The sequence below is a fragment of the Pelecanus crispus genome, chromosome 7 (genome assembly GCF_030463565.1).
Source record: "Pelecanus crispus isolate bPelCri1 chromosome 7, bPelCri1.pri, whole genome shotgun sequence".
In the NCBI taxonomy this organism is placed as follows: domain Eukaryota; kingdom Metazoa; phylum Chordata; class Aves; order Pelecaniformes; family Pelecanidae; genus Pelecanus; species Pelecanus crispus.
Window position 1 is genome coordinate 36,516,153 of NC_134649.1, and position 18,105 is coordinate 36,534,257.

Sequence of the window (18,105 nt, forward strand, 5' to 3'; positions counted from 1 at the left end):
CAAGTGAAGTATTTCCCATTTTAAATCCGCTATTAGATCAAAATTATTTGGTAAACCATTTCAAATAGTGGCTGCACCAATACATGTCTATAACTGGAATTGGAACTTGTTTTCTTCATGTTGCTTCTAATGCATCTTAAGATGTATCATATCCCAAAATGAAGTCTGGTATTAACCCAATATTCAGGCCTTCATTTTCATATGATCTCCCAGAAGGAAAAACAAAAATAGTTACATTAATGCGACCCTTCTGCCAAAAGCCTCCTGCACATGAACAGACAATTAAAACAAATTTTAATTAAAATTGCTTCCCATAAGAGGTGGACATAATTCACCAACTTTCCCCAATTCCCTTTACAAAGATATCTTAAAAAGAGAAAAGAAACTCAAAAACCTGTTGTCTGATAAAATCATTACCTACACCCTACTCAAAGCAGAAAATGGAAATCACCTAGATTTCTATGGGGAATATAAAAGAGTTTGCAGTGTTTTAGAGCTTCATCAATTTATGAGGCAATGTAATTACTGAAGGCTGACAATAATGCATATGAAATAAAAACCAGAATTTCTGAAGATTCAGTCACAAACAAATTCAGGTTCAATTGATTTAGCAAGTCCATGCAGAGACAGACTTGACTGTCTAGAACCAAGATATACTGTGAGGACATTTATGAGTTGTTTTGCTTCATTTTTAAGTCTCATACCTGCAATGACCCACCTAGCTTACAGTGTTATTTTATTCAGAAACAAACCAAGGCTTGTCATCGGAATGCTTTGGATTATACAGAAGTAAAGGGTTCATTAAAATACAAAATCAAAACTAGGAACTGATATCTTCCACTGAATAGAAAATACTGAACTTATCTTTCACTAATCCTATACCTAAACAGATTTTATTTTTCATTGAAAGCTGGAAGAATCTCATATTATTTGTATGAAATAACACAATCACTTATATCACAAATAACATGATATTAGGCCAAACAAAAGGGATTTATTCTCTGCTATTATATAGGATTCCTTCTATCAAGCTACCTCTCTGATCATTTTAACGTGAATTTTTCATTTGGTTTCCCTGAGAGACTAACAATAAGCAGACACAACACAATCGTCACCCGGACACCAACAGGCAATTACAGCTAATTTTAACTTAAATTGCTCATGTAAAAGGTTCAAGCTCAGCTGCCTTATATAGAAGCTGGGAAGAAGAAGAATTGAACACCTGCAGGAACCAACAGGTTCTCCACCAGGACTGCACAATCCCAGCAGCCCTTCATAAAGAGCACTGTAGATTCAGTTCTTTTTATCACTGCCCATCTGCCAGCCGTAAGACTGTAAAGCCTTGAATACATACCAGTCTGATAAAGAATTAAGAAATTAAATTAGTGGAGAGCCAATGGAATTCATCACTATCCTCAGCAGCGTGACAGGTAATACAAACCTTGCAAAACAGATTTGCACAGCCGAAGATTTAAAATATGTAATCTTTACTACTCAAAAGCTAGATTGAGATCTGCCAAAATTGCTGGAGTTTTTACCCTTGTTCTATTATGATTATTTTGTATTATATACATATGCTGGCTGGCCCACTAAACACAAACTGGAAATTCCAAGATTTCATCTGTATCTTCTTAACGTACAGAGGGTAAGACATACAGCACGGAGGGATAATCACAATCTTAGAAATATTTATTTCCTTCTTCCATGAGAATGATGAGTTTAAGCTGCTTTTTCTCCAAGAGCTTTGTTAGCCAGAAATTTGAAACATTCTGTAAGATTCTTGTATACCTTAAATAATACTCTTTTCTGAATAGAAACTATTTGCACTGTATGACTGAACTTCACAGGTATTTCTGTTTCTTGAAAGGGGTGCACACATGAAAAATAAAATTAAGTTACAGTATGAAACAATCTAATCAGTATTGTGTGCTCCAAGACTATGAAGTTTTTTAAAACCCCAGAAAATGAACTAATGGACAACATTTTTAACACTGCATTTACACATTCCATCAAACGTGACAACCACCTCAACCTCGTATTCCATCACCCATATTTTTATGATCTGACTTTTTAGGTACACACATAACTAATACGCTGGCCTGTTTTAAAGACTGAAATTATCCATATTTTAAAATAAACGTTGATTGCACTTGAAACAATAACCACAGATTAATATCATGCATCTTTCAACAGATCCCTTCAAAATACATCAGTAGCTTCACTCTTCAGAATAGAAATATACAGTAGAAAAGAAGCATCAAGCCATAGCAACCAAAAGGAAAACTCATTGTCAACTAATAGATGAAGAAACAAGGAATGAAATCACAACAATCAAGTCATTAAGGCCAAGTTCCCCTCATTGAAGCCAATGAGAATTAGGCAGAAATATTTTCTTAAAATGTAATCATAGGTGCTTCTAAAAAAATTCTACAGTGAGAGCTTGTGTACTACCAAAAAATATATACCAATTATATTGGCATTTAAAGGGTTTTATATTATTTCACTATTCTTTAACGAAGTGTCTTCTACACAGACTTGCAACAAACACATCATCACCATGACACATGCTGTTAACTAAATATTTCTATTGCATTTTATGATTAGAAGATACAATACCTCTGTCTGAAGTATGGCAGCTCTCTGTTCTTTGGCAGTAAGTGACTCTTTAAGCACTTCAATGTGTTGCTTGCAATCTGAATTCTGATTGCTAAGGGTTTCAAGCTTAGTTTGTAAGGCAAGAAGTTCTGATTCTTTCTTTGAGAGTTCTTGTTTCAGTTGGTCAATCTGTAATGGGGAAAAAAAAAGGTTAAATCATTAATTTCATTTCCAATTCATAGTTGCACTTGAAATCTGAAAGGTGTGAATGACCATGATATAATACAACTCAGACACCTGTAAATTCTGGAAGAGAATTAAGATTTGGGCTTTTTACACTCACAACTTCAACTTGAGTTTCTTGTAATTTAACGTACCCTGTTTTAAGAATTATTGTCCTGCTGTTGCAGAAGTTAAAAGGAAACTCTTAAAGATTATACATGATGATTTGGCCTATAAATTCACCATGGACCTCACTTAAGTTCAAAGGAATTTATCCTGTGTGAAGCAAGTCTGGCAGGACAGACAAAATGCATAGGAAAAAAAGTGTTCATAAAAGTATAAATTCAATTCAATAGCCTATTCCTTCCAACAGCATGATTCTTGTGATTTATCATTGGCCAGGGTGAATCAAGGTTTTTTTAGGAGCCTGATAAGGAAGAGCAGGCATCTTAGTAAGGACAGGGAAACAGAGAAGTGGAATTTTAACTTCACTGTTCTTGCAAATGTGTTGTTGCTCACCATCCCCACCTCCTTTTTTCCCTCTCTGGCAGTTCATATGGAATTCTCAGTTACTAGGAAAGCCAAGCCAAAGTGATTAACTTAAGAGAAGTCTGGGGAAAATGTTATAAAAAATTCCACAGAGTGAAAGGCCTGTGAGATTGTGAAAGCATATCCTAGGGGACAGAGCAGAAACCCAGTCACTAAGAAGGAGCTTCTGAATTTAAGTGAATTTAAGCTTCATCAGTAAATGTCATGGAATTGTGATTATTCTTGCCTTTCCACAATGATAAATGGGAGATGTATCCACAGAACACAAAAGCATGGTGGATTTACAATATATTAATCTGAACAAAGCACTGGACAATACAAAAAATGACCCTAAAGGATGGCAAATTAGGTGACATACAACTATTCATCTTAAAGTCCTGTGAAATAACACTGGTCACCAAATGAGTTCTGATATATCATCTCATGAGGATTATTTGAAATAAAACACTTCAGTGCATCTGCATAACTCAGTGAAACCACACTTCCTTTATATTTGTAAAGTTTTCTTGATGACTGTAAGGCATAGACATTTTTCTTTAAAATTCAAGTTTCAATTCTGCAACAACCAGAGAAGTGCTAGAAGAGCTCCTTCCATTCTCTCCCATCAGTTGCATCCCAACAGACATTTGGGACACAAGAAATCTAGAAGGGCTAGTTGGAAGGCAATTCAAAAAATCCCCAGGAAAAAAAGAATATGTATCCACAGGTTGATCATACTCAACCACATCCTAAAGATCCACGTACTAAAATATTTTGCAGATTCAATATTGTGTAGCACAATCACTGGAAACATTTACTGCTGATCAAAATATTTCTAGTTTGTTTTTCATTGCAAGTGTATCCTTAAAAATTAAATGTTAAAAAAGTTTCTTCTAACTATGGTCTATATTCATATCTTAATATATTTATTCCTTATTTCTCTTTATAAATCTTAGTATGTTTGTCTAGCTGGTTAAGGTACTTGGCTAGCCACCCCTAAGCTACTGTACAAAAATCAAGAATCTATACTGGCACCAAAAGCAATCACCTTCACAGTCTGAAAATATCAAAATAAGAAAAGCAGTGTACAAAAAACAGATGTCAAGAAAAAGTAAACAGTGCAGTTAAGAAAATGACAGTGAAAACTTTCTCTTGAAAGCAAACCACCTTCCTCCCTCCCTTGCCAGAACTGGTAAACAAGTATGGCAACCGAGACAAAAATGTACACAAAATGAACAATGGGAAAATCTGTCTACAAGATATAAAGACAAAACGTAGATCTGCAGCCAATCTGAATTACATCACATGCTTTATACGAGACCCATGTGAACATCACAGGCATTTAATCTCTCCTAGAAACTCTTCCCACTTTTTTCCATGACACAACACACACCCTGAGAAATAATCAAGGAAAAAAAAAGAAAAAAGCTTCATTTTCATTACCACTATGTTCTTTGTGTTTCAGAAACAGAATCTGTTTAGCATAAAGTTCTGGCTACAAGACCTACAAATTGCCAGGAGTTTAAAAACGTGTTAGAGCTCTCAAATAAAAAATGAAAAAAAAAAAAAACCCACCACCAAAAAAAAAAAAAAAACCACTACCAAAAAACTGTGTTGAATAATTAGGCTTTTGGCTGGTGTTTTATTAAAATAAAGTGTAATGGTGAAAATGTACTAAAACTTCAATTTAAAAAAAATTAAGTATGAAAAATACCAAAGGCCTAAAAAGAAATCACGTAACTTTTAAAAAGAAATTTTTAGACCTGGCTATATTTGCTTTTTTAAAGTTCTGCATCATCTATTAGTGCGTAAAATAAATTCAACAGGGCATGAAATAAATTTCTGTATCCAGCAGATGTCCAAACATTTTCACTTTGCTATATCATAAGTGGTGTGGAAGACCAACAGTCACAATTCAATGAGATCTCCTGATCTCAGTACAAAAAAAGACAAAGGCAAAAACGCTTTTGTACTTTATAAAGATTACAATGAAGATAACCTGCAAGTCTGGGTATAAGTGCTGTAGCATCTAAAGAACTCCAAGCTTGTCCTCTGATCCTGACCTTCCCCCTACCTCACATATTTCATATGTGTAATTTGCCTGTCACTGCTTTTTCAATATTGCCCAATATGATCTTGCTTCACCTCCTTTCCTGAAACCCTAGTTCCTTTGTCTTCCTTCTCAATTTATGAATCTGTCACCTCCAATAATTTCACTTCCTTAGATACTAGCATTTCCAGAAAACCATTATCCTTTTTCTTACATTATTATTTTTACACACCAAAATCTTACATGACATTACATAGAGTAACTAGGAAAGAAAAAAGGAAAAACGAAAAAAGGAAAAACGAAAAAAGGAAAAACGAAAAAAGGAAAAACGAAAAAAGGAAAAACGAAAAAAGGAAAAACGAAAAAAGGAAAAACGAAAAAAGGAAAAACGAAAAAAGGAAAAACGAAAAAAGGAAAAACGAAAAAAGGAAAAACGAAAAAAGGAAAAACGAAAAAAGGAAAAACGAAAAAAGGAAAAACGAAAAAAGGAAAAACGAAAAAAGGAAAAACGAAAAAAGGAAAAACGAAAAAAGGAAAAACGAAAAAAGGAAAAACGAAAAAAGGAAAAACGAAAAAAGGAAAAACGAAAAAAGGAAAAACGAAAAAAGGAAAAACGAAAAAAGGAAAAACGAAAAAAGGAAAAACGAAAAAAGGAAAAACGAAAAAAGGAAAAACGAAAAAAGGAAAAACGAAAAAAGGAAAAACGAAAAAAGGAAAAACGAAAAAAGGAAAAACGAAAAAAGGAAAAACGAAAAAAGGAAAAACGAAAAAAGGAAAAACGAAAAAAGGAAAAACGAAAAAAGGAAAAACGAAAAAAGGAAAAACGAGAAAAGGAAAAACGAGAAAAGGAAAAACGAGAAAAGGAAAAACGAGAAAAGGAAAAACGAGAAAAGGAAAAACGAGAAAAAAGATAAAAAAGAAAAAAGAAAAAACAAAAAAGAAAGAAGAAAAAAGTAAAAGGAAAAAAGAAAAAAAGAAAATCAAAAAAAGTAAGATATTTTCCCCTGAATATTGCAATATTGCATATGAAAATTAACAGGCTAAATCTTTAAGTAAATAATTCCATTAAATGAAACTATACTGATTTACGCATCATGAGGATCTGGTATTATGTGACAAATGGCAACTGCTTTTTAAAGTGAAGGATATAAGTAAAGGAAAAACAGTAACAATGCAAATGAAATTAAGTGGTTGCCTACAGGAGACTCTACAAGTCTATCTGTAGATTCTACACATTATATTGGTCTATTTTTAAAGTGTTTATCACATTTCCAGGCCTATCCACAAAAAAATGCTGTAGTTCTTTTCCTGTATATTTCTTCTGCAGGATCATCTACAACTTGTATGCTTCCTTCATACAGTGTGAAAAGTTGTTATACACAGACATTAATTACAGAGAGCCTTGTTACAGCCTAATCAATTCTTAAAACTCATCTTAACAGTAATTTGCTGAAGTTGTACTGAACTATCACTAGATTTTCATACTCATTCCTGTTGATAGCATGAGAGATCTAATACTCAAAGAACTACTTAAATTTCAGAATGCAAACTTGCACCTGAAAGAATGTTCCTTTGAATATCTGGCTGCTAGCCAAAGTATGAACCCTAGTAAGAGAAGGAAGTCTTGCAAAGTAGAAATTATTTTAAAAAATGCATATCATCCCATATGTTTTCTTCATATCCTCAATGAAGGTATTTGAAGCTTCCCCTTAGTCATGAAAACTTTAAGACTTGTTCTGACAATTTCTGCATCATGTTAGTTATGGCAATTTTTGTCCTTTCAAAAACAGAGCAAGGAGAGTCCTCATCAAGTGGGCAAGAAAGAAAAAACCCTAAGCGAGTTTTCTATTTCTTTTCTACAACTTCTGTTTAACTGCAAGTCAGAATTAAAGCCTATATATTTAGAAGGAGTGAATATTACTAAGAATTAGTTAAGAAAAGAAACACTTCCCAACATCCTCTGCCACTCACGTACAATAAATAATATTCAGTATTCCATTTAACACCTTCCCATTTATTTAAATCAAGAACAGATTTAAAACAAGATATATTTCAAGAATGTGAAGTATTAAGAGCTTTATAGCACCTAAGACTGTTAACTGTGAGAAGAGTTTTGTTCTGCTCTTTGCCATCAATCAACACTTCTGTTTATCGGAATTTACCAACAATCTCAGGTTCAACAGATCAGGTATAATAAGATCTGTTTGCTGACAGCTACATAAATACTTTTCCACCTTGAAAGGTTCTCAGATGAATGATAAAAATAGTATCTTCTGCTGAAAATCTCAATTTTAAGTGGAAAAAAAGGACTGGTGAAAGAAAACAGACAAATTTTCATCAGAATGTGGCATTTATCAAAGATCAGAAGATTGTGACAAAACAAGGCATGTCTAATAGTCTTCTCATTTGTCTGCTTGCTTACCACAAAAATATAGTGAAGCTTTTCCTCTCAAAAACATCAGAAGATTGTCAGCAATATACTAGGCTTTGCACATTATTTTTATATCAACAGATTTGCTAAGATGCGTTAGGACTCTTGCTGTAAATTACTAAAACTTAATTGCTTTGAAATTAACGATGTTTAAATAGGCAAAACAATTTTCCTGATGAGAATGCTACTTAGGAACTTTAGCTACTTTTCAGTAGTTTAAGAACTACTTTTTTCAACAGAAGAAATATATTCTTTGATTTTTTTTTAATTTTTTTTTAATAAATCTGGTTTAATTCCACGTGGGCACTAACACTTCCTTTTCTTCTGTAGCAAAAACAGCCTGGAGAAGATAAAAATATGCTCCAATGTCCCAAGACACCAGCATTTCCTGTGATGTAGTTTACAAGATACTACAGTTTCCAAACTGGGAGACAGTAACAGCTCTTCTGAGATGGAAAATCTTCAGTATCCAATACTACACAGCGGTGCAATTTCTTACTCCTATACTCACTGTGGAATTCAGACAAAGTAAAAGCATCTTGTCAAGAAGATAATGAAGGTCTAAATTAGACAAAAATACTGAAAATCAGAGAACTCAGATTCTCCAGTAGGTGCTGGCACCGTTTCATTCTCTGACCATGTCCCGAAGTGCCACGTCTACCCGTTTTTTAAACACTTCCAGGGATGGTGACTCCACCACCCCTCTGGGCAGCCTGTTCCAATGCTTGACTACCCTTTCATGAAGAAATTTTTCCTAATATCCAATCTAAACCTCCCCTGACACACCTTAAGCCCATTTCTTCTCGTCCTATCACTAACTACTTGGGAGAAGAGACCAACACCCACCTCACTACAACCTCCTTTCAGGTAGTTGTAGAGAGCTATAAGGTCTCCCCTCAGCCTCCTCTTCTCCACACTAAACAACCCCAGTTCCCTCAGCCGCTCCTCATAAGGCCTGTGCTCCAGACCCTTCACCAGCTTTGTTGCCCTTCTCTGGACACGCTCCAGCACCTCAATGTCTTTCTTGTAGTGAGGGGCCCAAAACTGGACACAGTATTCCAGGTGCGACCTCACCAGTGCCGAGTACAGGGGCACAATCACCTCCCTGCTCCTGCTGGCCACACTATTCCTGATACAAGCCAGGATGCTGTTGGCCTTCTTGGCCACCCGGGCACATTGCTGGCTCATGTTCAGCCGGCTGTCAACCAGCACCCCCAGGTCCTTTTCCACGAGGCAGCTTTCCAGCCACTCTTCCCCAAGCCTGTAGCGTTGCATGGGGTTGTTGTGACCCAAGTGCAGGACCCGGCACCTGGTCTTGTTAAACTTCATACAGTTGGCCTCGGCTGATCTTAGAGGTCCTTTCCAATCTTAATGATTCCTAGGTTTTACTTTCATTAAAAATAATCCAGCCACCAAGCCAGGAAATATGAAATTGCTACTCTACCCTTAAATGCTTTAGTGGTGGACTTGGTAGTGTTAGGTTAATGGTTGATCTTAAAGGTCTTTTCCAACCTATGATCCTATGATTCTATGACCATAGACATGCTGCATGCTTTCTCTGTCTGAATGTTAGATTGCCCAACTCTGAAAGAGTGGTAACAGTATTTATCTACCTGGTATTGCAAACTTTGTACTTAAACAGCAACATTGCTAAGTATTTTTATCATCAACAGACAATGGTAGGCAGAGAACTGTGCTTTAAGCCCATTAACTCCTACTTTTTTTTTGCTTCACATGGCCTCTAGAGAGGTAATAGTACCAGCTCCTCCTCAAGTATTTTTTTCAGAGCTGCAAGTACACATTTCAGAAAAAGTGAATCAATCCATCTCAGTTCCCTAGAATTTCACATACACAAAATCCCCTAAATATTAAACAGAATAAGAACCCAAACAAATAACTAGGATGGAAAGACTTTTAAAAAAAATAAAATTTCATAATAATCATGACTACTAAAGTTTTTTGCCTAGATTTTATTCTGGCATTATGGTCAAATTTTTAACATCACTGCAAGAGATGAGATGGCTGTCTTTCCCTTTCAGTGTTTCCACTTCAGGCAGCTGTGACTTGTTTCACCCCATCTTAGTTTAGCTTATAAATAATATAAAAAATGTTATTGCCAAAACCTAAGTTTATTTATATGAGAATGGAACCATCAGCTTCAGTCTCCATAATTTCAAACTTTTTCTTTCTTTTTATCAAGTAATTTAGTTCAGTATTTTATCACTTCATAAACAAAACACCTTCAAGGCAGAGAGCTGGGAATAAAACCATCACAAATTGTAACATTATATTTATTTATTACAATTTTAAAGGCAATTATAAAAATATTAGAAAATAAATATTAGAACTCACAAGAAAGACTATTTGGAGTGCTCATCTTTACCTAGACAGCAGCTGAGCACATCAAAATGAAAGGAGGTAAAAAGAGCACCTGGGATGACAATTTAGACAGCAGGCTTTACTTCTGATGTATTTTAAAATAATGAACAAGCAATACTGTTTTGTGAGCTTGATACCAGGAAATGTGTTGCATTACTACACATTTACTATCTGCTTGTGGTCAACCCATAATTATGTATGTACAATAATTTGAAATGAAAGGTTCTCTGCAGGAACAGTCATCAAATTGCAAGTCTTTAAAATATTAGATTACAATTTGGCATCATCTATGGAACAGCAGTCCCTACTGTAAAACTACAGTCAAAACCAGAAAAAAAAAATGCACAATTAAAGTTGTGCCAAAATGGTACAAGCCAAAATTATGAACTAATTCAAAAAGCCAACATTAAAACACCATACACAAGAAAGGGAAAAGGGAACACGGTATAGACTCAAGATTGCAGTAGCCTCTGCAGAAGTGGTGAAATAGGCTCTTCCCTACCCCTTCGTAAGTCAAAACATAAACACATATTTATTTATCCAAAATGCTTCACTCCTCCATAGCTACTGAGTACAGCATAGTAGAGATTTACCAAAAGAAGACATGCTGAGAGCTGCTTGTGTTGAAAAGGGTCAAGTTAAAACTTTTGTTTCCATTATTTAAACAGCATTAAGCTATTTTATTAATAGAACTTACCTTATTTTTCATGAACTTTGAGTGACTCTTGTAAACTTCTATTTGTTTGATTTCTTCTTCTCGGTCCTCTGTATTCAGAACTCCATTTGTCTTTAACATCTGTATTTCATCTTCAAGATCTCTTATATTGCGCTCAAGTGATGCTATTTTTGTATCCTAAGTTATGAAAAAAGAGAGTATTGAAAATTATATGAAACTTATATATTAAAGCATAACAAAAATATATCTGTACTTGCATGAACATCAAATAAGATGATAGCAAGATGATGTGATGGCACAAACACAGATTATTTGTCATAAACCAAAAGTAACTCTATTGATTTTGGCTTAAAGAAATACAGAATTTAGACCTATTTCACCCCCAGAAAAAAAAAAAAAACGTGCAGTGCTATGTTCTGTTGCGTAGTCTGTAGAGAATACCTTCTGGTCAAACTTCTGTCTTCATTCCTACACAGTTAGGGATAAAGGGAGAATGGAAGATGCCCTATTTCCCACATGTTCATGATAACATACCTTATTTGCTTTGCTAACCATCTAGGCCTGGCTATTCTTCCAAGCTTAAACACAAAGTTTAGCCTAGGGAGGCCAGTCCATCATCACTGCAGGACGACAGGCCACTTTATTATGTGACTCAGCCTGAGGCTGAGTGTCCCTGTTTCCATAGAGTTCTGCCTGCTGTCAGGAGGAAGAAAGGTTGTCTCCTCACACACTTTTCCTCCGCTAATTCAGCCACATCACTAAGAGGTGATTTAGCACTTTTTATTATGAGACCCAAAATAAACAAAACCGCAAAGCCACAACCAAAACCACAAAAAAATTTCTACATCGCAGACAATGGCTGCCACGTGTGCCAGCACAGTACTGAAAACATCCAGTGATTTTTTTTGTTGTTGCCAGTCATTAGAAATTGACAAAATCTCTTCAGTAAGTCAGATTTAAAAAGTGATTATGCAAACTTCTCACATAATTTTCTGTTTAAAAGAGCTTTGCAGAATGATTCATTAGGAAATCTGCTTTAGGCCCTGTTTGCAGACATTTATTAAGAAATTGAAAACATTGTAATTCAGATGGTCAGACAATTGGTTCAAGAACATGAAGGAGCAACCATCCATCAAAAATCAGAGATTGGGGTGAAGTTCTTATTCCACTGAAGTAAAAAAAAAAAAAAAAAAAAAATACCAAACCAACCAAAAACCACCACACCAGACCAAAAAAACCAAACCAACCCTGATTCAGTAAGATCAGGATATTAACCTAGAAAGCTAATTTGGGAAAAAATACAAATTTAATTGATCCTTTAACCAGAAGAAGCTAAGCTTGAATCGGTCTGCTTAACTACAACATTGTTTCTGTTTCTTTTCTCAAAATTAGTTTTATTTCCCTGAGTTCTAAGAGTACACCAATGCTTTCTCCAGGCTGCCTAAAAGCAAGCAAAACCAGAACTCCTGTAATACCTTCTTTCATAATACAGCTAGGCAAATTTAGCAATTTAAGACACAGGATAGTTTGGACAAAGTTCCAAAAAGCATCTGAACTTGTGGTACTAAAGCAAAAATGAAACTCGGACTCTTTTTGAAATTTAGCAACCACTGTTACAAATCCATATGGAATCAAAGCTATGAAAGGAGGAATCAAAGCTATGAAAGGAGTAAACAATGTCATTTAGACAGCACACTATCGTTCCTCTAACATTTTACCTTTTATCTTTATAGTCAATAATAAGTCTCAGATTGAGAGAAATTTTCTTCTATTATAATCTTATTTCTTACACTAATTAAATTAATAGAGGTTTTTGAATGGGAAAGATTTTAACTATTTAGTTTGCAGCATAAAAGCTGTTCGTAAACAAGAGAAAATATTCATAGTCTGAAATCCTGTAGATTTTCCAAGATCTAACAGGATAAGTATTCATAATATGAAATTAACATTTGTATTTTCCTTACAATTTTCACTCCCAGAGAAATTCTACTTAAAAATAAAATGATAATATGATTTAATTTACAGTAACCGTGGTCCTTCAAGATTTTTCTCTCAGAAGCTGATGCTCTTTCACCAAACATGCTGGAGTAAATACAGATACTTTTGACTAGAGTACCTGAGTAGAGTATCCTGAACACCCTTTGTGCCTTCAACGAAGGAAATAAAGAATGCTTATTCTCAGCCAATCCTATTCCTGTGTGGGACAACACATCTCGAAGAATGGCACTTACTGTAGTTAATAATACTATTCTTTTGTAAGGTAAATAAGAACTTATTTGCCCACATCTTTTCCATTATTAGTGAGTCAAAAACAGTAATTCACACTATAGGAGCTGTGTGAGACGATTCTACCTGTGCAGTGTGAAACAGTCCCACCAAAATTAGCCTTAGAACCTCACAGCTTCTCTGCAAAATAATGTCAACTCAATGAACCACAAAGACCTTTCCCATATATCTCCATTAATGAAAGTATTTAAGATACAGAAACATTTGCCTGCAAAAGTAAGCTGTCACATAATAGTTCATTTGACACCTCAAAGCACAGCTTGACCTAATTAGAAGGTCTGCATAAAAATAATCTATCTGCACTGTCTTTGTAAAGTCAGAGCAATTGAGCTTAAGCTCAAGTTAATCTGAACTACATAGGAAACAAGTATTTTCCTTAGTCTACAATGACAAGGTCTCTCAGGCCTCTGTGCCTAATGAAAGGGTTCAAGCAAGAAGACTATCAACAGTGAGGACTCAGTCAGGGCTTACTTGTGAGAACTCAACCCATACAAACCCATGGGACTCAACAGGCTGCATCCAAGGGTGTTGAGACAACTGGCTGATGTCCTTGCAAGCCCACTCTCTAGCATCTTCAAAAGATCATGGAAACTGGGGGAGATCCCTGACAACCAGATGAAGACAAATACTGCACTCATCATCAAGAAGAGACCAAAAGAACAAACCAGGGAACTACAGGCTTGACAGCCTCGCTTTGTACCCTGGGAAAATTATGGTGAAGTCTTCTTGGACAACATTTTTGATCACACAAAGGAGAAGGTAATTGGGAACAGTCAGTGGGGATTTACCACCAGTAAATCATGCCTGACCAACTCAATTGCCTTCTATGATAGAATTATTAGATTTGTGGATGAAGAAAGAACAGTGGGTGTCATTTACCTCATCTTTAGCAAGGCTTTAGACACTGTCTTCCATATTTTTGCATCCGAGTTAACACATTATGGTCTGGATGGGTAGACAACTAGGCAAGGTAAAAAACTAGTTCCATGATCAGGCTTAGAAGGTAGTGGTTAATAGGCTGTGCTTTACCCAGAAGCCAGTAACAAGAGTACTATGATGTCCACACTGGGACCTGTCCTGTTTAAGATCTTTATGAGTGAGCTGAACGTGGTGACAACAGTGCTGGCTCACAAAGCCTGTAGATTACACCAAGCTGGGAGACCAGTCAATGTGCTCAAGGGCAGGGCTGCTATCCAAAGGGATCGAGACAGACTGGATGCACGGGCAGACAAGAACCTTAGGAAATCTGACAAAAGCAAAGTCCTGTGCCTGGGAAGAAAGAACCCCTTGCAGCTGTACCAGGTGGGGACTAACTCACCGGGGAGCAGCTCTGCTGAAAAAGACTTGAGAATCTTGGTGGACAGCAAGCTTAACAGGAGCTAGCACTGTGACCGGGCAGCAAAGAAGGCAAACATCATCCTGGGCTGTATTAACATGAACATAGCCAGTAAGCAGATCAAGGGAAGAGATTATTGCCTTCCACTCAGCATTCATAAGACTTCATCTAGAATACTGCATCCAGTCTCAAGCTCCACAGTACAAGACAGACTTGATGAACTTGAATGAGTTCAGCAGGAGGCCACCAACAGAGCTGGAGTACTTGCCCTCTAAGAAGAGGCAGAGGAAAGTGTGCTTGTTCCGCATAGAGAAGAGAAGGCTTGAAGGGGGACCTAAAAATAGCCTTGCAATACCTACAAGTGTTATGTTATGAGTATAAGCATTGGAAATGGTTGCCCAGAGAGGTAGTATCATCCATCTCTGGAGTTTTTTCAAGATCTGCCAGGATAAAGCCCTGATTGTATCCCTTCATTTGGGTTTTGCAGTCTTGGGACAAAATATACTGCAGGCAAATATTCAGGAATTGCAATAGGGTAGAAAGAACATTCTTTTTCTGTCACTACTCCCACCGTAATTGTAGTACAGTGATCTTAAGCCTGAATGTCTGATGCCAGTGAAATATGTTCAGCATTTCACTAGCAAACTGTATTAAGATTTTTAGCACCCTTAATAATTAATCACAAACGGCTTTGCAATATAATTAATTGTAGAGCAGATGGATGTGTTTCCCAAAAGTAGGACTGACTGCAGTGCTTCTTTCTTGGCTTTTCTCTTCTGCAAATAGCCAGCTGCATTGTTCATAACCAAAGTGATGTAAAAAGTTAAATTTACAAGTCTTTATAAGATCTAATTCCTTTTTTTCATGTGTAATCAAATTTTCAGTCAAACCCTGTTCCACTGAAAACATAAGAAAATCACTGTACTATGACTGTAGCAAGCAGTAGAACATGGAAATAATCTCATTCAAAACAGTTAGTTGAAAATTAGCATCAGAGTAAAAGCACTTTTCTTCTGTGAAAGACCATTCCCTCATTAAACAGTTTTGTTCAATCGCACAATCAAAACCACAGTAAATGAATAATAACACTATACTGATATAGGTACATGTATACCAGTTCAACTACACAAAGAGAATGGCTTTAAAATGAACAGCAGGATAAGCACTTGCTTACAGTCATACAAAGTGACCAGGAAATTTTTGTGTGAATCGGAATCCCAAGAAATACACAGTCAGCTCCCTTCCAGATACTTCAAAATTGGGCGGGAGTGTCAACCTGCTGGAGGGTAGGATGGCCCTGCAGAGGGACCTGGACAGGCTGGACCAATGGGCCGAGGCCAACTGTATGAGGTTTAACAAGGCCAAGTGCCGGGTCCTGCACTTGGGTCACAACAACCCCATGCAACGCTATAGGACCTGGGGGTGCTGGTTGACAGCCGGCTGAACATGAGCCAGCAGCATGCCCAGGTGGCCAAGAAGGCCAACAGCATCCTCGCTTGTATCAGGAATAGTGTGGCCAGCAGGAGCAGGGAGGTGATTGTGCCCCTGTACTCGGCACTGGTGAGGTCGCACCTGGAATACTGTGTCCAGTTTTGGGCCCCTCAATACAAGAGAGACATTGAGGTGCTGGAGCATGTCCAGAGAAGGGCAACAAAGCTGGTGGAGGGTCTGGAGCACAGGCCTTATGAGGAGCGGCTGAGGGAACTGGGGTTGTTTAGCCTGGAGAAGAGGAGGCTGAGGGGAGACCTTATTGCTCTCTACAACTACCTGACAGGAGGTTGTAGTGAGGTGGCTGTTGGTCTCTTCTCCCAAGTAGTTAGCAATAGGACGAGAGGAAATGGGCTCAAGGTGTGTCAGGGGAGGTTTAGATTGGATATTAGGAAAAATTTCTTCATGGAAAGAGTAGTCAATCATTGGCTGCCCAGAGGGGTGGTGGAGTCACCATCCCTGGAAGTATTTAAAAAACGTGTAGACATGGCACTTTGGGACATGGTTTAGTAGCCATGGTGGTGTTAGGTTGATGGTTGGATTAGATGATCTTAGAGGTCTTTTCCAACCTTAATGATTCTATTCTGTTCTAAAAGTCCAGAATACAAATTTTCACTTAAAAAAAAAAAAAAAAAAACAGTCATAAGATGATAAGGGGAAAGAATAAAGAAAAAAGATTTGTCAAATTTTACCTACTGCTAACATTGTGAAAATGGGAAAAATACATCTAGCCTACTGCTGAATGCGGATTAATTCACTTGCACCACACTATGATATACCACTTTTCACTGGCAGGTATGTTTCTGCGTTGTACAACCTTGCAAATACACTGCACTGAACTCTGAAGAGTTTTTCAGAGGGTTTTAATCCAGACGAGCTCAGTGCTGTAAAAGGATGTAAAACTTTTCCATAAGAAATCTTAAGACAAAAGAATTTAAAATAAAAGTTGAGGAGAGCTACCTTCCATGACAGCAAATATACTTTAATGCCATATAGGCCAAGTAACACACTTTGAAGGGAAATACCAAACCCCTTTGTGCATCTTACAAGTTTCCAAATTAACTGCATCCCCTTTTAGAAAAGGAGCTCCAGCTGAAAGAGAAAAAAAGTGTCAGAATGCAAAGGAAACAAACAAACAAAAAATCTTGGAACGTGAAACCTGCTGTTTCTTATCTTTTATTTCACTAGCTGTTTCTTTTCTGGAAAATATCTGATACTGAAAATGCTGAAGATAATCTTAATCAGCAGTCCATATTTTCCTTTCTTGAAGGGTATGTTCAAAGAGAAAGAGTATTCCACCAAAAATCAATTAAAAACCACAAAGGAACTAACTAGGGATGCAACTTTTAAAAAACCAAAACATTACCACCAAAAAAACCACCAAAAAAACACCCCCAAAAAAACCACAACAAAAAAACCCACCATACACACACCACCACCACCACCACCCCCATTCTGGAAGACTTCCAACCAGCTTTTAGGTTATATGCCTATATCTAATATAATTATGGAGTTGCTTTTTGAATAACAACTTTTCAAGTTACAGGTAAAATGCAACTTCAATTACTTAGTATGTCAGTCTAACATTATTAACATGACAGATTTCCATTAGCAGAATTCTAAAAATTTTATTAATATTTGCCCATGGAATCAGTATTACTTGTAGCATAGAGCAAAGTCTGTATGAATGATCACAAAAACCAAGCAATCTTTGTATTAAATTACTAGCCTTTCACATGACAGAAAATAAACATCTTTAAGACATTAACTGTTCTGTTCACAAAATATTTTTTCATAAACTTTTTTTTAAAAAAGAGAAAAGTAAAATAAAATGTTGAGACGGAATGAAAAAAATAAAGGGGAAGAATTATCATTAAAGCCTATCATTTGGAGAAATTGCACAAAAATAAAAATACTGAAAGAAAAGAGAAAAAAATAATTTTAAAAGCTATCAAGGCTTACGCACAACATTAAGTTATTGTAGCTCTCACAGATACTACAATCAAATCAGCTTGCTCCATCAGACTTCATTTTAGAAATCTTTTACTCCTATTATTGAAGATAAAAGCAAAACCTAAGCTTCACTGCACTTTAGAATGATTTTGCACTGAAAT

General features: G+C 36.3%; 1 protein-coding gene across 1 annotated transcript in view; it reads right to left on the bottom strand.

Annotated features, from left to right (window-relative positions):
- ERC2 (ELKS/RAB6-interacting/CAST family member 2) overlaps positions 1 to 18,105 on the bottom strand; it is a 458,173-nt gene that overhangs the window by 332,658 nt on the left and 107,410 nt on the right. The window contains exons 5-6 of the mRNA XM_075714165.1: positions 10,903 to 11,058; positions 2,617 to 2,784 (exon numbers count right to left, since the gene is read on the bottom strand). Coding sequence (XP_075570280.1) covers positions 2,617 to 2,784; positions 10,903 to 11,058 — 324 coding nt within the window. The remainder of the gene's footprint in view (positions 1 to 2,616; positions 2,785 to 10,902; positions 11,059 to 18,105) is intronic.